We start from the raw sequence: 21,329 nt of genomic DNA, 5'->3' as shown, positions 1-21,329 counted from the left end.
TCCCTCAGAGTCCTATCTTCCCATCCTAGCAAAGCATAATATGTATATACTTCAGAAACAACAGATAAGCTTTAAAAGAGGTTTTTAACCTTTTTAGTCTCCCCAGAAATGTGCATATACCTCAGGGGTCCACAGACCCTAAGTTAGAGACCTTGCCCATTTAGAAAGTTCAGACTCCTTCAGGATAATTCCGATCCCTTCTTACCCAGCACCCATAACCCGATTCAAATTCAGCTTGCTTCTGAAAGTCTTCCGCTGAGCTGAAGCAGCAGCCATCCACTGGCTTTTACCCACCGGCCCAGAGGGAGAGAGAGTTTGCTGTTAGCTAAGCCACTCTGGAGAGTCCCATCAGGAAACAAGACAGATGGAGAATTAGCCCCCAGAGGTAGGTACCCCACCCCCTACATTTATAAAGATCTTCCTGCAATCAACATGCACACCTGACTCTCACAGAGAATTTTTTTTTTTTAATTTATTTATTTTTGGCTGCGTTGGGTCTTCATTGCTGCATGCAAGCTTTTAGTTGCGGTGAGCAGGGGCTACTCTTCATTGCAGTGCGCGCGCTTCTCATTGACGTGGCTTCTCTTGTTGCGGAGCACGGGCTCTAGGCGCGCGGGCTTCAGTAGTTGTGGCTCGCGGGCTCTAGAGCACAGGCTCAGTAGTTGTGGCGCACGGGCTTAGTTGCTCCACAGCACGTGGGATCCTCCCGGACCAGGGCTCGAACCCGTGTCCCCTGCATTGGCAGGCGGATTCTTAACCACTGTGCCACCAGGGAAGCCCCCCCGACAGAGGATTTTAATCCAAGAAGCCAGGGATGTGAATCTATTCAGGGATCTAAGAGACTCTGTTCCATCCCCAAGAAAAACGCAACCTCCTTTCAAACAGGACTTCCCTTTCAAAGCCATCCATCCTCGTTTCTTTGTTGATTTTTTTAAAGTCATAAATAATGTTTACCTCAAATTAAGGACAACCAATGAATTTGCCATGGAATCGCCACTGTCAGTTTCTTACCTATTAGGAAGATCTTACTAAATCTATAAAGTCTGTAACCCAAAAAGGTCCTCAAGGAGTTTGAATTTTTAAAAAATAATATTTAAATTTATTATTTCCCATTTGGTCTCATGAAACACAAGCTGAGACTGCAGAAGTATCACTGTTTTTAGATCTAGAAGCTCCTTTCCTTTACAATTACAGGTCAAGGGCTTCATGAGCCCAATCCTCGACTTGCAGCTGAAAAAAGCACAGGTCTGTGTGAAGGGATAGGAGAGCACATCTTACTAGTGTCAGGAGCAAGGAACCAAAGCTGAAGAATAGTCCGAGTCTTGACCTCAGCACTTCGAAAATATTCTGCAGGCAACGATGTTCTAACACACGGCAAGGGGGATGAGCACCGAGTGGGCTGGGCAGACCCTGGACACGATTCTGATGGATTTCGGCCTGCAGAGCTCTGGAGGGAGAGGTCCCATTCTCTCCTTCAATCCTCTTTACAGAACAGAAAGCAGAAATCAAGTCTTTATAAAAGAGATTAACGGCCCTTCCGTTTCTTCATTTTTCCTCCAGCCACCTTGTTCCTGACACCGATCGCACCCTCCGTATCGTCATTGTCCCCAGCAACCTCCCACGAGCGCTTCTTCTTCTCTCCATGCTCCCTTAACTCCTGCAAGAAACAGGAAGGATGGGACTGAAAATGAATGACTGTCACTGAAAGTGACACATCCTGGTCTCTGCTCCTTAAAATCAAACACTAAGTAACTCCCTAACATCTCCCATTAGCAAAGGAATAAGGCCCAAATCCCAAGATACAAAAATGTTAATCTATTTAGTAATCAAAGACAGGAAGATTAAAACAATAAGCTATTATTATTATTCTGGCAAAGATCTAAGAGAATGGTAATACCTAGACCTGGTCAGGGTGTGGGGACAGTCACATACACTGTCGCTCATCGTGTCAAAGTGCTTTAGCTTTTCTAGGGGGGCAGTTTGACATTATGTATGAATTCGAATTTTAACTGTGTATTCTCCTCCACCCAACAATTGATTCTACTTCTAGGAATTTATTCTAAGGAAACAAGACAAGTGTGCAAAGCTGTACATATCAGGATGTTCAACAGAGTTCTAGTTAAAATACAAAAAACTGGGAAAAGCATTAACACACATCAATGTAAATCACGTCATATATTCCATGACAGAATTCTCTGTAGCCATTAAGAAATGATCCCATGAGAATTCTAAGATGCTAGTGTCTAAGATATCAGTTTCTAAACTTGCAAGCAGTGCTATTTTTAAAAAACTGAATTCTCTCTCCTCAGGTTACCAACTTTCAAAACATTGGAAAGTAATAAAATATACCTAATACAAAGTCTAGAAGACCCAATTTGGTTTCCCTTGACGAGTCAGAAGGCAGTTAAGGACCTTGCAACAACTCCAAGAGCTTACTCCTGCCACTGGTGTTTAGGAAAGTCTGGTAACTGAACCGATTCAGGGCTAAGACACAGCCTAGATGACACTTTTTGAATAAAGTTTAAAATGTGAAGAAAAAAAAAAAGAAGTGATCACATGAATCTCTGCTAGTTCAAAGAGAAAAATGATATACCTTTAGATGAAGTCATATACAATTAGATGAAGTCTAAGTATGGCTAAAGAAAGAAAAATAGCCAACTGTTATCAGTGGTTTTCTGTGGGGGGTGGCTTATGTGTTTCACTTACTATTTTAATCCTTTGTGTATTTTCTAAAAATGCTTCCCAACGCACATGTAATATTTTTATAAGCAAAAATACCAAACAAAGAATTCCATGTGGGCAGAAAAACAAAAACAAGTCCACACCTCAGCTACTCAGAAAGCAGCCCATGGGCGAAGTTTCTTCACCCCTCAGACCACCACTCCAGGAAGCGGACGGCACTTGGAAGGCTGCTCCTTTAGACCTTCTCATCGCCACTCCTACCGCTACTATCGGTAACCACGCTGTTTACACCAGCTTGACTGATGCTCATAAAACCCTGTATTCAAGGTAACAATTATTCCCAATCTACAAATGAGGAACTGATTCTGAGAGGTCAGACACCTTGTCCGAGCTCACAGTTCTCAGCTGCACCTCCTGATCTCAAGGCCAAGGTTGTTTTTTTTTTTTTTTGCCTCATGTGAAACATGAACAGTGGCTGGGAATGTGGTCACTGTGGTCAGACTGAGTCCAAACCCTGATTCGACCATTTAGTTGTACAGTCGAAAGCAAATTACCAACATCTGCACTTTAGTATGCTCATCTTAAATTCGGAATAAAATATTCCAAGTTGAGGATTAACACAATAAAGTGTCTTGCATGTAAGTTAATTTCATTTGCTGGCGAGAAAATGCGTTGCATACCATTCGGGCAAATCTTTGGGCCTCAGTCACACGTTCTGTCAGCATCATAACCTCGTCATCCTGGGTTGGAAAGACAGGCAATTTCTTCCCAATTAAGTGTTCTATGCGCTGGAAGAGTTCCACGTCGTATCTGAAAAAGGAAAATTGCCATGGCTCTGGCTGGCTGACAATGCACATGTCTGTCCGTTCCAAAACTATGATGCAACAGGCACCACAGTTTTCAACAATATCAAACCTACTATTCCTTTTCAGAACACTAACTAAATGCAATCTTCTGTGCACAGCCCAGCAGAAAACCACCCAACATATCCCTTACTCCCAGAAAAGCCCTGGGTACATAACAATTTGTTCCTTTGAAAACAAAATCAGAAATAGTTATTGTAATACTGTGAGTTGAGGGAACGGTCACTGTTCTCTGGCTCCGGCATTTAAAAGAAATAACAGGGTTTTTTGTGTGTGTGTGCCTCTATATGCCAAGTACTATACTACACACATGTAGTACAGTATATGCTCTTTACATATACATCTCCAGTCTTCATTAAAACCCTGCTAGGTCGGTATTATTATTTCTATTTTACAAACAATGAAGGCGGGATGAGGGAGGTTAAGTGACTGTTACAGTAAGTGGTGAAGTCAGGTTCCAAGTCTGTCTGCCCCACAGTTCTGCTCTTTTCTCTACATTGCTCTGCCCCAAAGTCGGGTCACTTACTGTGTGACAAAGGTAATAGACTTTCCAGAGCGCCCTGCTCGAGCTGTTCGACCTACTCGATGGATGTAATCCTGAAATGAAAACGGTAAGTAACTTTGAGTTAGCTGGAATATAAATTAAAAACTGTATGTAAATTCTTCCTGCAAACCTTTGAAAGAAAACAGATTTGTGTTAGAACGTGGAGAGATGAACTCGCAATCTGTTGAGATAAATCCACTTCACTTTTGTTATTCTCCTCAGAGCACAAAACTGACCCCCTTTTTCCTTTCTTTAATAGAAAGACAAATCTACAAAGCAAATCTCCATGGACATAGCACAGGCAGAGGAAAATGGCACTAGATCTAGAGGCAGACCTGGGTCACAGATCTGCTTTTCCCACCGACCAGCGACGCAACTGTCTACAAGTCCAGAACTTCTCTGAACCCTGGTTTGTATCTATAAAACAGAGACACAAATACATGTCCAAACTCACACAGAGTTACTGTGAAAATCCTATGAGACAGCACCCTGTCTACAGCAGTTTAATACGAAGTTGACACACACTAGTTGTTCTCAACTGGGGTCAGTTTCATCCTCCCCAGGGGGCATTTGGAAATGTCTGGAAACATATCTGGTTGTCACAATGTCACCTGTGAGTAGAAGCCAGGAATTCTGCTAAGCATCCTACAATGCAAAGGACAGCCCCACAACGAAGAAGTCCCAGACCAAGATGTTAACAGTGCCGAGGCTGGAAACCCTGGGATACACTGAGGACCACAAGCTGCCATTTCTCATCAGCTGGACCGACAGAGGTGAGCACGTGATCCGTCTGCGCCTCCGACAGTGAGCATCTAACCCCTCTCCTGGGCTCCTTCATTCACATTCATTAATATCACATCCACAGGCATGTGCAAGATGAGGAGAATGGAAAGATCAAGAGCTTTCCCTATTTTTGATACTTAACTAATCAAGGACACACACACACCAAAAAAAACTCCAATACTGTAACTAAGGAAAGACAGAAAACATTCCATTAAGAAATACACTTTGTATACAATGGAATATTATTCAGCCATAAAAAAGAATGACATCTTCCCATCTGTGACAACATGGATAGACCTTGAGGGTATTCAGCTAAGTGAAATAAGTTAGACAGAGACAAATACTAGATCTCACTTATATGTGGAATCTAAAACAAAAACAAAAACAAAAAAAAATTGAGCTCACAGATACAGAGAACAGATTTGGTGGTTGCCAGAGGCAGGGATGGGTGTGTGTGAAATGGGTGAAAGGGGGCAAAAGGTACAAATTTCAGTTATAAAATAAATGAGTCATGGGGATGTAATGTACAACATGCCGACTAGAGTTAATAATACTGTACTGCATATTTGAAAGTTGCTAAGGGAAAATATCTTTGAAATTCTCATCATAAGAAAAATACGTAACTATGAATGGTGACAGATGTTAACTAGACTTACTATGACCGTTTTGCAATATATACGAATATTAAATCATTACATTTTACACCTGAAACTAATATGTCAATTACATCTCAATTTAAAAAAAAAAGAAAAGCAGAGAGAAGGAGGTGGGGGAGAAAGAGAGTAAGAGGAAGGAAGGGAGGGAAGGAGGGAGGGAAGGAGGAAGGGAAAGAAAGGACAGGAAAGGAAAGGAAGGGAAGGGAAGGGAAGGGAAGGGAAGGGAAGGGAAGGGAAGGGAAGGGAAGGGAAGGGAAGGGAAGGGAAGGGAAGGGAAGGGAAGGGGAAAAGAAAAGAAAAGAGAAAAGAAAAACACTTTGGGGCTAGAAAATCAGGTCAGCAACAGGACTCACCTTGGAATGGGTAGGAATGTCAAAGTTAACAACTACATCCACATGAGGTATGTCCAAACCACGGCTGGCAACATCAGTTGCTAAAAGAATGGAACGAGCCTTTGCCTTAAATTTATTAAGGGATCCTAGGCGCTTGCTCTGAGACGATGAAAAGAAGAAATGGAAAGAATTTAATCTTGAAAAACGTGGAATCCAAGACACACAAACTAGACACACTAAATAAATACAAGAACCAAGAGATAAATTTTTAAAAGGATGTTTCCCCCTTAGTCTGAACTAGGCTTCACAGGTCAAAAGGAAACATGGAAGCAATAAAAAGATATTTAAGACTAAAGCTAGAAAATACTAACATGAAACAGAGTTTGTTAAACATGATAGAAAGATAATTGGGAAATAATTTATTGAAAGTCTTTAGAGACGAGAGAGTCACTATTACCATGAGGGCTGAATAAATCAACTCAATAGCTTCCATCCCAGACAACTACCTGTGGAATATTCTAATTTGAGCTTCTTGCTATCCTGAAAGGAGGAAGTAGCATCCAAAGCAACACTTTAATGCCCATAAAATCAGGACAACTATGGGAAGATGCATTAATGTCATGTGTTGCTATTGCAGAAATCTCCTGCTACAAGGTTTAGCTTTCTCATGCCCCCAGTTCACCACTAATGATTCCAAAGAATAGTTACCTGACTCATCTGTCCATTGAGGGGAATGGCAGTGAATCCAAGATTTCGGAGTAGCAAAGCTGTCCTCTGAGTATTGTTACAGGTGCTGCAGAATATCATAAAGGAGTTTCCAGCCAATTCATTTAGAATATAAACCAGGTAGGTATCCTAAGTCACAAAGCCAAAACAATATATGTAACTGAACCTGGAAGAAGGTTGGCGTCCTGGGCATATAAATTATGTAAAAGACTAAGCCCATAGCTGCTTCTCAGTTATCCAGACCCCCAGCTGCCAGCTTTGCACTCCTTAACCGGCACTATCATTATCATCTCTGTGAACCATGAGTTTCACACACAGCCTGAAGCCAAGCACAAGGAGAGCTGTACTCAGCAAGCACGCAAAGCCCTGACATCAAAGCACAAAACTAGGGTCCCCTGCCCATAAAAAAGCCACATAATAAGCAGGCAAAAGAAAAACTACCTCAAGGATGGGGTTAGGAAGGGATTATATCATGACTTCATTACTGTGGTTTAATATGTTGTGAATTCCCGGAATGTTTGACTTTATCAGTGATAAATATAAGCACAGCACGAGCTCTAAAACAAACAGAAAGGACTCCAATCTGTAGCACAGCTCTTAGCTAATCAAGAGTTGACACATTTTCAGATGCCTTGGTGAAGAAGGAGAGGGAGTGGCAGGAATGATCAAAGCAAACACTTTACCTTGAACTTAGAAGGAATAAAAAGATAATATTGCTGTAACTTCTCAACCGTCTGGTATTTAGAGGAAACAGCACATTTCACAGGATTCTTCAGCGCTGCTCGCTGAAGTTTTTGCACCTGAAGAAAGAAAACCTAGAATAGTACACTGATTCCTAAATACTCTATTTTTATTATCATTACTGTGACTGTTTCTATTTATCAATTCTTATAAAGAAGAAAAGAGAAGTCCTAGAAAAGTTTACCTTCTTGGTCATCGTAGCAGAGAAGAGAAATGTTTTCCGATCTCGGGGAATCACTTTCAGGATCTTGTCAACCTAAGACAGAAAGAGCAAAGGATACCAACGTAACATTTAGACTGGACACCTGCAAATGCTGCTTGTGAAGGAGAGAAGGAGATAACAAACTAAATACATCACTGTGGGATTTGGGGACTCAAAACTTTGATTCAGTTCAGCTAAAATTGACTGAATATTTACTATTTGATACCATACCAGATGCTATCAAAAATAATGCCAGTCAGAGAAAAGAACAGTTTAAATCAGCAGAGTAGAGCTAATCTAAGAGAAAAGTAAAGAATAAGCATTAATCAACTAAATAAGCTATGAAGAATGGGTCATCAAAGAAGAGATGGAAGAGGCTGAAATCAAATGAAATGGAAAAGAAAATCTGGTTTTGGTATTTCTCATCTCTGAAATCAAAGTCAGCCTATATGTATGTATGTATGTGTGTGTGTGTGTGTGTATATATATATATATATATATATATATACACACACACACATGTTTTTTGCCCAACTGTCTTTTTTAATTGAAGTATAGTTGATTTACAATGTTTCAGGTGTACAGCAAAGTGATTCAGTTACACATACATACATATTTACACTTTTTCAGATTCTTTTCCATTATAGGTTATTACAAGATATTGAATATAGTTCCCTGTGCTATACAGTAAGTCCTTGTTGTTTATCTATTTTATATACAGTAGTGTGTGTTATATTAATCCCATATTCCTAATTTATCCCTCGCCCCCCAAGTCAAACTATATTCGAAAGAGGATGCTGAGACTATTTACAATATCCAAGAGATGGAAGCAACCTAAATGTCCATCGACAGATGAATGGATAAAGAAGATGTGGTATATATACAGAATGGAATACTACTCAGCCATAAAAAAGAATGAAATAATGCCATTTGCAGCAACATGGATGGACCTAGAGATTATCATACTAAGCGAAGTCAGACAAAGACAAATATCATATAATATCACTTATATGTAGAATCTAAAATATGATACAAATGGACTTATTTACAAAACAGAAACACATTCACAGACATAGAAAACAAACTTATGGTTACCAAAGGGGAAAAGAGGGAAGGATAAATTAGGAGTTTGTGTAGGTATATGTATACACACACACACACACACACACACATATATATGTATATATACACATATTTATATATGTATGTATAACTGAATCACTTTGCTGTACACCAGAAACACAACATTGTTAATTAACTATACTTCAGTAAAAAGTTAATTAATTTAATTTAATTTAATAGCAACAAGGATATATTGTACAGCACAGGGAAATATAGTCATTATTTTGTAATAATTTTAAATGGAGTATAATCTATAGAAATATTGAATCACTATGTTGCACACCTAAAAATAATACAATATTATAAATCAACTATCCTTCAATAAAAAAGAAAGAAAAAATAAAAGAGGATGCTGAGGCACTGACAGGGTAAAGAGCATCAAGAATGAAAAAAGCAGCAGAGATGTTAAATTAACCAACCATGCTCCACAAAAGCAGGTATGTAATGAACCAGATTTTGAACAGATTTTGAACAGATTTTGAGATGCCCTAGGAAGAGGAAAGATGTTGAGAGCTCACCTCTGTCTCAAAATCCATATTCAATATTCGGTCTGCTTCATCCATGACCAAGTACTTGAGGGCTCTTAAGTTGAAACCTTTTGTATTTTCCAAGTGGTCAATCAGTCGACCAGGAGTTGCTAACAAGAAGAGTTGAGGAGAGAGGGCAATGTTTAAGAAAAAGGACAGAAAGAAAGTGACCACCCCCTCCCAAACAGAATTTCAGAAACTAAAAAAAATTAAACAAAAAATTAAATCCATTCTTTGAACTCTTTCCACACAAAGAAGTTACACCCAATATCAGTAGATTTTCTCCAATTCATCATCACCAGTGTCTTTTACCGTTGTCATTACTCACCTATTATTATATGTGGTTTTTTGGCCAGGGCCAGAGATTGAGACATTGAATCAATTCCACCTACAATCACAGCTACAGAAAGAAAAAGAATATTGAAAAGAGATCCTTAATTTTTTTCCATAGTTCACTGTAAAGCCAATGACACATTTCTACTTTCATTTTTCTTCCCTTACAATTACAACTTTCCCCGAAGCTAAAATACCAAATCAGCTCTTTAGGTCAATGAACTTATGTTAACGACACTTCCTTCCATTCTCCTTTCACACTCATTCTCAACCTGTGAAGAAATTCTGAAGATTCCTTTCCTCTCGACACTTACCACATTGCACCCCAATAGAAGACCCCAGGGCTTCAAACTGCTCTGAGATCTGAAAGGCTAGCTCCCGAGTTGGGGTGAGAACTAAGGCAAACAAACGCTGGGGCGTCTCTAGCAGCACATTCAGAATGGGCAGAGCAAACGCCCCTGTCTTCCCAGAGCCGGTTTCCGCCAGCCCAATAATATCACGACCTAGAAGACAAAGAAAACACCTAATAGCAAAGAAATGCTCTCTGCACCATTTCCACATTATTCCACAAGGACCCACTGCTGCCACAAAGTAGACCATGAATAAATATTTGATGAATTCAGGGGAGGGGGAGGTTGATGAGACAGAAGACACGGTCTCTGTCCTAAATTAGCTCAAAATCCAAGGCTGAAATACACAAATATGTTCTAATATGATAGGTCCCTACAGGATACAGTGAGAACAAAAAGGAATGAGCAACCTACTGCCAGGAGGAGTCAGGAAAGGTTAACAGAGGTGATGAGTAAATTAAATCTGGAAGTAAGCAAAGAAGGAAAGGAAGGGCAGTCCCGTATGAGGAAAGACGCTTTAAAGAACACAGCATGGGGCTTGCCTGGTGGCGCAGTGGTTAAGAATCCGCCTGCCAATGCAGGAGACACAGGTTCGAGCCCTGGTCCAGGAAGATCCCAAATGCCGTAGAGCAACTAAGTCCGTGCACCACAACTATTGAGCTTACGCTCTAGAGCCCGTGAGCCACAACTACTGAGCCTGTGTGCCACAACTACTGAGCCTGCACTCTAGAGCCCATGCTCCGCAACAAGAGAAGCCACCGCAACGTGAAGCCTGCGCACTGCAACAAAGAGTAGCCCCCGCTCTCCACAACTAGAGAAAGCCCGTGCACAGCAACGAAGACCCAATGCAGCCAAAAATAAATAAATTAAATAAAAAAAAAAAAGAACACAGCATGAGTTCAGAGAGTGAGAAGTACAACGTGGCCGGAACACAAAAGTCAAGGGGGAAAGGGAGAGGAATAAGGAAACCCACAGCCATGCTAAGGAGTTTTGACATCTTCCTATAAGAGAGAGGAACTGAAGGATTTTAAGCAGGGAATATCATGACCAATGTTATTCGTTAAGAAGATAAACCCCAGGCCTGACGGCATAAGAAGGACCCAAGGAGCTTAACAGTACAGCCATTTACACTGATCCTTCTGAGGGAAGAATGCCAGAAGTAATTCCTTAAGAATGGGTCCCCATGGTTTGTTATCACCAATCAAGCCATGACTGAGAAGATTTGGCAATTAATTTCCAAGCCAAGACCACCGCCTCTACACTGGTTGCAGCCCCCAGAGTAGCTGAGCACTAGGACAGCACCCAGTGGGAAGCCTTCCTATCGAGTAATGACTTCCACAGTTGACTGCTGAGGCTTCCTCACCTCAAGAATAGCCCTGCAATAACCCCCTTTCCCTGAGGTAACCTGAATATGACTCTCTTCCCTACAACTTAAAATGAGCTAAAGGGCAGAATGGGGAACACACAGGAAAATGAGAGCTCAGTTAGGGTACCAGGAGAGCTATGACAGTGGCCTGAATGGAGGCCAGCCAAAGTGAGAATTACAAAGTAAGGAAAGAGGTCCGTGGAACCAGAGAGTTGGCACCGCAGGCAACACCTTTGGTATTTATGCCTTGTGTCTTTTTCGCACCTTAATTCACTGGCAAGCATCCCTCGTACCAAGTTGAGCCATGTGGCTAACAGGGTCTTGGTGCTCCGGCCGGGTGTCAGGCCTGAGCCTTTGAGGTGGGAGAGCCGAGTTCAGGACACTGGAACACCAGAGACCTCCCAGCTCCACGTAAAATTGATCGGTGAGAGCTCTCCTAGAGATCTCCGTCTCAACGTTAAGACGCAGCTCCACTCAACGACCAGCAAGCTCCAGTGCTAGACACCCTATGCCAAACAACTAGCAAAAGAGGAACACAACCCCACCCATTAGCAGAGCGGCTGCGTAAAATCATAATAAGTTCACAGACACCCCAAAACACACCACCGGACATGGACCTGCCCACCAGAAAGACAAGATCCAGTCTCATCCACCAGAACACAAGCACTAGTCCCCTCCAACAGGAAGCCTACACAACACAATGAACCAACCTCACCCACTGGGGTTAGACACCAAAAACAATGGGAACTACAAACCTACAGCCTGCGAAAAGGAGACCCCAAACATAGTAAGTTAAGCAAAATGAGAAGACAGAGAAACACACAGCAGATGAAGGAGCAAAGTAAAAACCCACCAGACCAAACACATGAAGAGGAAATAGGCAGTCTACCTGAAAAAGAATTCTGAGTAGGGCTTCCCTGGTGGCGCAGTGGTTAAGAATCTGCCTGCCAATGCAGGGGACACGGGTTCGAGCCCTGGTCTGGGAAGATCCCACATGCCGCGGAGCAACTAGGCCCGTGAGCCACAACTACTGAGCCTGCGCGTCTGGAGCCTGTGCTCCGCAACGAGAGGCCGCGATAGTGAGAGGCCCACGCACCGCGATGAAGAGTGGTCCCCACTTGCCACAACTAGAGAAAGCCCTCGCACAGAAACGAAGACCCAACACAGCCAAAAATAAATAAATAAATAAATAAATTAATTTTTTTAAAAAAAGAATTCTGAGTAATGAAAGTAACAATGATCCAAAATCTTGGAACTAGAATGGAGAAAATACAAGAAACGTTTAACAAAGACGTAGAAGAACTAAAGAGAAAACAAACAATGATGAACAACACATTAAATGAAATTAAAAATTCTCTAGAAGGAATCAATAGCAGAATAACTGAGGCAGAAGAACGGATAAGTGACCTGGAAGATAAAATAGTGGAAATAACTACCGCAGAGCAGAATAAAGAAAGAAAAGAATTGAGGACAGTCTCAGAGACTTCTGGGAAAACATTAAACGCACCAACATTCAAATAATAGGGGTCTCAGTAGAAGAAGAGAAAAAGGAAGGGACTGAGAAAATATTTGAAGAGAGTATAGTTGAAAACTTCCCAAATATGGGAAAGGAAATAGTCAATCAACTCCAGGAAGCAGAGAGTCCCATACAGGATATATCCAAGGAGAAATTCACCAAGACACATATTAATCAAACTATCAAAAATTAAACACAAAGAAAAAATATTAAAAGCAGCAAGGGAAAAGCAACAAATAACATACAAGGGAATCCCCATAAGGTTAACAGCTGATCTTTCAGCAGAAACTCTGCAAGCCAGAAGGGAGTGGCAGAACATATTTAAAGAGATGAAAGGGAAAAACCTACAACCAACATTACTCTACCCAGCAAGGATCTCATTCAGATTCAATGGAGAAATCAAAAGCTTTATATTCAAGCAAAAGTTAAGAGAACTGAGCACCAAGAAACCAGCTTTACAGCAAATGCTAAAGGAACTTCTCTAGGCAGGAAAAACAAGAGAAGGAAAAGACCTACAATAACAAACCCAAAACAATTAAGAAAATGGTAACAGAAATACACATACTGATAATTACCTTAAATGTAAACGGATTAAATGCTCCAACCAAAAAGACATAGACTGGCTGAATGGATACAAAAACAAGACCCGTATATATGCTGTCTACAAGAGACCCACTTCAGACTTAGGGACACGTACAGACTGAAAGTGAGGGGATGGAAAAAGATATTCCATGCAAATGGAAATCAAAAGAAAGCTGGAGTAGCAATTCTCATATCAGACAAAATAGTCTTTAAAATAAAGACTATTACAAGAGACAAACAAGGACACTACATAATGATCAAGGGATCAATCCAAGAAGATATAACAATTGTAAATATTTATGCACCCAACACAGGAGCACCTCAATACATAAGGCTAATGCTAAAAGCCATAAAAGGGGAAATCGACAGTAACACAATAATAGTAGGGGACTTTAACACCCCACTTTCACCAATGGACAGATCAACCAAAATGCAAATAAATAAGGAAACACAAGCTTTAAATGATACATTAAACAGAAGGGACTTAATTGATACTTATATGACATTCCATCCAAAAACAACAGAATACACTTTCTTCTCAAGTGCTCATGGAACATTCTCCAGGAGAGATCATATCTTGAGTCACAAATCAAGCCGTGGTAAATTTAAGAAAACTGAAATTGTATCAAGTATCTTTTCTGACCACAACGCTATAAGACTAGATATCAATTACAGGAAAATAACTGTAAAAAATATAAACACGTGGAGGCTAAACAATATGCTACTAAATAACCAGGAGATGACTGAAGAAATCAAAGAGGAAATCAAAAAATACCTAGAAACAAATGACAATGAAAACACGACGGACCAAAACCTACAGGATGCAGCAAAAGCGGTTCTAAGAGGGAAGTTTTTAGCAATACAATCCTACCTCAAGAAACAAGAAACATCTCAAATAAACAACCTAAACTTACACCTAGAGCAATTAGAGAAATAAAACTAAAAGCTGGTTCTTTGAGAAGATAAACAAAATTGATAAACCATTAGCCAGACTCATCCAGATAAAAAGGGAGAAGACTCAAATCAACAGAATTAGAAATGAAAAAGGAGGACTAACAACTGACACTGCAGAAATGCAAAGGATCATGACAGATTACTGCAAGCAACTATATGCCAATAAAATGGACAACCTGGAAGAAATGGACAAATTCTTAGAAAAGCACAACCTTCCGAGACTGAACCAGGAAGAAAGAGAAAATATAAACAGGCCAATCACAAGCACTGAAATTGAAACTGTGATTAGAAATCTTCCAACAAACAAAAGACCAGGACCAGATGGATTCACAGGTAAATTCTATCAAACATTTAGAGAAGAGCTAACACCTATCCTTTTCAAACTCTTCCAAAATATAGCAGAGGGAGGAACACTCCCAAACTCATTCTATGAGGCCACCATCACCCTGATACCAAAACCAGACAAAGATGTTACAAAAAAAGAAAACTACAGGCCAATATCACTGATAAACATAGATGCAAAAATCCTCAACAAAGTACTAGCAAACAGAATCCAGCAACACAATGAAAGGATCACACACCATGATCAAGTGGGGTTTATCCCAGGAATGCAAGGATTCTTCAATATACACAAATCAATCAATGTGATACACCATATTAACAAACTGAAGAATAAAAACCATATGATAATCTCAATAGATGCAGAAAAAGCTTCTGACAAAATTCAACACCCATTTATGATAAAAACTCTCCAGAAAGTAGGCATAGAGGGACCTTACCCTTTAATAAAGGCCATATATGACAAACCCACAGCAAACATCATTCTCAGTGGTGAAAAACTGAAACCATTTCCACTAAGATCAGAACAAGACAAGGTTGCCCACTCTCACCACTATTATTCAACATAGTTTTGGGAGTTTTAGCCACAGCAATCAGAGAAGAAAAAGAAATAAAAGCAATCCAAATCAGAAAAGAAGAAGTAAAACTGTCACTGTTTGCAGATGACACGATACTATACATAGAGATTCCTAAAGATGCTACCAGAAAACTAATAGAGCTAATCAATGAATTTGGTAAAGTTGCAGGATACAAAATTAATGCACAGAAATCTCTTGCATTCCTACAGACTAATGATGAAAAGTGTGAAAGAGAAATTAAGGAAACACTCCCATTCACCACTGCAACAAAACAATAAAATACCTAGGAATAAACCTACCTAAGGAGACAAAAAGACCTGTATGCAGAAAACTATAAGACATTGATGAAAGAAATTAAAGGTGATACAAACAGATGGAGAGATATACCATGTTCTTGGATTGGAAGAATCAACATTGTGAAAATGACTATATTACCCAAAGCGATCTACAGATTCAATGCAATCCCTATCAAACTACCAACGGCATTTTTCACAGAACTAAAACAAAAAATTCACAATTTGTATGGAAACACAGAAGACCCCGAATAGCCAAAGCAATCTTGAGAAAGAAAAATGGAGCTGGAGGAATCAGGCTCCCAGACTTTAGACTATACTACAAACCTACAGTAATCAAGACAGTATGGTACTGGCACAAAAGCAAGTATAGATCAATGGAAAAGGGTAGAAAGCCCAGAGATAAACCCACGTACATATGGTTACCTTATCTTTGATAAAGGAGGCAAGAATGTACAATGGAGAAAAGACAGCCTCTTTAATAAGTGGTGCTGGGCAAACTGGACAGCTACATGTAAAAGAGTGAAATTAGAACACTCCCTAACACCATATACAAAAGTAAACTCAAAATGGATTAAAAACCTAAATGTAAGCCCAGACACTATAAAACTCTTACAGGAAAACATAGGCAGAACACTCTATGACAGCAAGATCCTTTTTGCTCCACCTCCTAGAGAAATGGAAATAAAAACAAAAATAAACAAATGGGACCTAATGAAATTTAAAAGCTTTTGCACAGCAAAGGAAACCATAAAAAAGACGAAAAGACACCCCTCAGAATGGGAGAAAATATTTGCAAACGAAGCAGTTGACAAAGGATTAATCTCCAAAATATACAAGCAGCTCATGCAGCTCAATATCAAAAAAACACACAACCCAATCCAAAAACGGGCAGAAGACCTAAACAGACATTTCTCCAAAGAAGATATACAGATTGCCAACAAACACATGAAAAGATGCTCAACATCACTGATCATTAGAGAAATGCCAATCAAAACTACAATGAGGTATCACCTCACACAGGTCAGAATGATGGCCATCATCAAAAACTCTACAAACAATAAATGCTGGAGAGGGTGTGGAGAAAAGGGAACCCTCCTGCACTGTTGGTGGGAATGTAAACTGATACAGCCACTATGGAGAACAGTATGGCAGTTCCTTAAAAAATTAAAAATAGAACTACCATATGACCCAGCAATCCCACTACTGGGCATATACCCTGAGAAAACCATAATTCAATAAGAGTTATGTACCACAATGTTCAGTGCAGCACTATTTACAATAGCCAGGACATGGAAGCAACCTAAGTGTCCACTGACAGATGAATGGCTAAAGAAGATGTGGTACATATATACAGTGGAATATTACTCAGCCATAAAAAGAAAGGAAATTGAGTTATTTGTAGTGAGGTGGATGGACCTAGAATCTGTCCTACAGAGTGAAGTAAGTCAGAAAGAGAAAAACAAATACCGTATACTAACACATATATATGGAATCTAAAAAAAAAAAAACAATGGTTCGGAAGAATCTAGGGACAGGACAGGAATAAAGACACAGACGTACAGAATGGACTTGAGGACACAGGGAGGGGGAAGGGTAAGCTGAGATGAAGTGAGAGAGTGGCATTGACATATATACACTACCAAATGTAAAATAGATAGCTAGTGGAAAGCAGCTGCATAGCACAGGGAGATCAGCTCATGCTTTGTTACCACCTAGAGGGGTGGGATAGGGAGGGTGGGAGGGAGACGCAAGAGGGAGGGGATATGGGGATATATGTATACGTACAGTTGATTCATTTTGTTATACAGCAGCAACTAACACAACAATGTAAAGCAATTATACTCCAATAAAGATGTTAAAAAAAAAGTCATAGATAAAACTTACTGAAATTATTTCTTACAATTCTTTAAACAGGCATTTAGAACTGTTACTGTTGATTATATTCAGAGAAATAGGACAGATACTCTATTTGCATAACTTTTGCTCTCAGTTTGGAACATGAACAACAAAATGCCGTGATTAATGATTTTTACTATTCTTTTTGTTTTCCTGCAGATAGTTGGCATAAAAATGGGCTATCAAGCACATCAAGTTGAAGTAAGTAGGAATAAAATAAATCAAAATCCTCAAGTTGAGTCAACTACAGAGTCAGAATATGATACTCCACTGGACAAATTTGCATCCAATTTTGGGGGGCAATTTTTGGTCATCAAAATAAGTGCATTTCCCATTAAGTTGGCAATAAAGCTTGAAGGAGAAAGATCACATTGTTTACTGTAAAACTGATACGATAAAGATTATATGAGATCACATGTATAGATACAGATATGTAAACTGTAATGGGATTTCAAATAACGGAATAATTATGAATTTCAAATTTTCGTTTATATGCAGTAACAGTTAATAGTACAGTATAGATCCAAATCTCTAGGCCATAGGCAGATAACCTGCTGTTAACATTAGTGACTGGAATTTTGTTTAAATAATAGCTATATAATTAGGACTACATTGCCTGACAAATGTTTGGCACATACAGCTTCCTAGGTTTCATACACCTTGGAGAGAAAGAAGGAAACATCTAACAAAAGTTGATAATAGCCAAAACAATGTGGAACAATAAGACCTTCCTCCCTCCCTCCCTCCCTCCCTTCCTTCCTTCCTTCCATTCTTCCATTTATTTTTTTGTCTTTATGTTGGAGAATATGTGTTAAGTGAGCTCTCTGATATCTTGCCTTGAGGCTCATTTTATGCTTCTAAAACTGAATAATGGGATGGCACACCAGACTGCAGTGGGGAATTTTCCTTTGTAATCAGAGTTTTGAGGAGATATGTTATACTGTATCATATTAGAAAAATTAAAAAGGTCATCCATGCCTTTCCTGACTATTCTGTTCTCCCTTAGTGGGCAAGAGTAGAATTTCCTGAGGAAGGATGCTCTCTGTCAGGCAGACAACCCAATGCCCAACCAAAATAAATGAATAAATAGATTAGCTAATTAATTAATTTAAAATAAAGAAATAAATCAAAGGCTCAACTTTGCTACTTTATCACAGACTGCCTTTCAACCTTAAACACCAGGCTCTGCCTGGGGATCTCAAGCCCTCTTTAGGTGGTTTTCCAAGAGCTGCTTCCGTAACGCTAGGCCTGACGTTAAATGTTACGTGGCTGGTTAGAGACTGAAAAATCATCGAGCTGTAAAAGTCTATGTTGTTGCTGAGACTCCAGAGGACTAAGCAGTTTTGGATAATAAACTCAAGTTGTATGAGAATTCGAACATTACAGACAAAGCATTACAACATGAAATTCTAATTTATTTGAATCAACACATATATGATTATTAACAAAATAACTTCTCTCGTGTTATTTTGTTTCTATAAACATCCTATAGACCTCTGGAATCATTCTTATGTAGAATGTTCATAGGTGTGATGTACACAATTTATTGTTTGTGCTGGTGTTAGTACTGTTGACCTGTTACTTATTCTCATCATATTTTCCATGTTCATTTTTGCAAATATAAATGTAAAGTTCATGTATTCTCAAAATTGTTAAAAATATATTGAATACATTTTCTGTCTTCATGTGACTTCCAAAAAAAAAAAGAAAGTGAAATTGACACAACATTGCAAATCAACTATACTTCAACAAAATAAAAAAATAAAAGAAAGTAACAGAAGAAAATGTGATTGACACAGAGGTTTCTAGCTTGGGAAACTCAAAAGCCATAAACTAAGATAAGGGCTACAGGGAAATTAGTTCTGGTAAGAAAAATAAGGACTCTGTTCTGGACATAGGGAACTTGAGCTTCCTGCAGTAAGCTTAGAGAAAAGTATCTAAAAACCAGTTGGACATACTTGTTTGGAGCTCAGCAAAAAAGTGTGGGCTAGAAATATAGACATGGGAGCCATGAGCATCTGACCGATGCTCATGTGTGCTCCCCCAGGGGCAGACACATTAGAATAAACTATTAAGTTTTTTTTTCAATTAATTATTATGAATTTTTTTTTTTTTTTTTTTTTTTTTTTACTTTTGGCTGCACTGGGTCTTCATTGCTGTGTGCAGGCTTTCTCTAGTTGCAGCGAGCAGGGGCTACTCTTTGTTGTGGTGCACAGGCTTCTCATTGCGGTGGCTTCTCTTGCTGCAGAGCACGGGCTCTAGGCGCGCAGGCTTCAGTAGTTGTGGCACGTGGGCTCTAGAGTGCAGGCTCAGTAGTTGTGGCGCAGGGGCTTGGTTGCTCCATGGCATGTGGGATCTTCCCGGACCAGGGCTCAAATCCGTGTCCCCTGCATTGGCAGGCGGATTCTTAACCACTGGACCACCAGGGAAGTCCCAGAACTATTAACTTTTGTATCTATATATGCCTAGGTCCCATGCCTGGAAATTCCAATTCAGAAGGTCTAGGTTGGAGCCCAGAAATCGCTAGCGTTTTAAAAGTTCCACAGGTGATTCTAATGAGCACTGGCTGAAACTCAGTGATGCAGACAGTATTAAAGCTTCAGGACTGGATGAGAAATCTTAGTAACATTTTATAGTGAGAAAAAAGGATAAAGACAGAGTTAACGCCGCAAGGCAAAGGGAAAAGAGCCAAAAAAAAACTGAGAAAGAAAAAGCTAGAAAAACAGGAGAAGACAACAAACCCCCTCGTAGAAAGTAAGCTCCGTAAAACTGGAGAATTACTGTTTCAAAACCAATAAGCCACAAACTTTTTATCTTTAGGGACCCTATTTTATTTCACTTGACGTATGCAAAGCAATAGCTCTCAAAAGTGGTATTTAACTGAATATGTGTAACTTCACGCTGAATCTGAAACAGGCCACATACTTAATTTCAACCTACCCTGTAAGGCCAAAGGAATAGCTTCAATCTGGATCTTTGTTGGCTTTGTCCATCCCAACTGGTCACAAGCTTCACACAACACATCTGTCACACCCTTAGAATTCAGAAAAACATAGTTTAGCAAAGAAAAACACACACTCACCTCCCACATAATTAAATGACTGTTAGGGCCGCCTTGTTGGTGACATGTGCGTCCCCTACGCTTTGATTCAAAGGTTTTTATTGTGAGTCTACTCAGTCTTCTCCTTAACTCTGAGAACTGGGACAGGAACCTAAGACTTACCAATCACTCTCCACTCGCCGGGGACAAAGCCAAGTTCTCCGCCTGTGTTACTTCATTTAATCTTCACAACTCTATGCGGTACTTATCATAACCCCCAATTTACAGATGTGGAAAGTGAGGCACCGAGAAAACTTGCCTCTAGTCAGTGACTGGGTCAGAATTCAATACCGGTTCATCTGAATCCAAGGCCCAAGATGCACAAAAAGTGGATTCGCCGCATGGACAACATCCTGCACAGACACAACGCTGCCACACCGAGGTGGAGTTCAAAAGGGCATATGGGGGCTCCCGGGCCGCCCTCCCACCACCCAAACTCAGAGCCGAGGGAGCTCGTCCGGAACCCGAGCTTCGGACATCCCAGGAGAAACCTAAGCTAGGCCCCGGCTGTTTTTTGCACACCAGCGGCCGGTATCGAAGGCAACCGGACTCTGCCCGCGCCTGGCGGCAGCAGGAAAAAAGGGAAACCGGAGTCATCCATTCTTACCAGGTCTTTAAATGTTTTCGTTTCCGCCTCCTCCACCGCCGTCTGGGGCACCGCAGCCGGTGAACCGCGCTCCTCGGACGCCGCCATGCTGTCTGCAGGCTCCGGAAGTGGGTCGGCGGCGCGCGGGATGCTGGGAAATGTAGTTTTCGTTCTCCCGGGTGGCGTGTTGTGGGCGCCCCCTGCGGGCTTGGCGGGGTTTCGCGGAAAAGCAGTAAAAAAAGAAATTAGGCATGG

General features: G+C 40.3%; 1 protein-coding gene across 1 annotated transcript; it reads right to left on the bottom strand.

Moving 5' to 3' along the window:
• Positions 1–439: 439 nt before the first annotated feature.
• DDX47 (DEAD-box helicase 47) lies at positions 440–21,189 on the bottom strand. The gene is made up of 12 exons (XM_068561195.1): positions 21,096–21,189; positions 20,329–20,422; positions 9,826–10,014; positions 9,507–9,578; positions 9,170–9,288; positions 7,512–7,583; positions 7,270–7,386; positions 6,569–6,715; positions 5,882–6,019; positions 4,072–4,142; positions 3,363–3,492; positions 440–1,657 (listed from the first exon to the last, which is right to left on the bottom strand). Exons 1-12 carry the CDS (start codon positions 21,180–21,182, stop codon positions 1,526–1,528), a joined length of 1,368 nt encoding a protein of 455 aa, XP_068417296.1. The 5' UTR covers positions 21,183–21,189; the 3' UTR covers positions 440–1,525.
• Positions 21,190–21,329: the final 140 nt, after the last annotated feature.

Source organism: Eschrichtius robustus, chromosome 13 (assembly GCF_028021215.1).
Source record: "Eschrichtius robustus isolate mEscRob2 chromosome 13, mEscRob2.pri, whole genome shotgun sequence".
In the NCBI taxonomy this organism is placed as follows: Eukaryota; Metazoa; Chordata; class Mammalia; order Artiodactyla; family Eschrichtiidae; genus Eschrichtius; species Eschrichtius robustus.
This window is presented reverse-complemented; position numbering and strand designations above follow the sequence as displayed.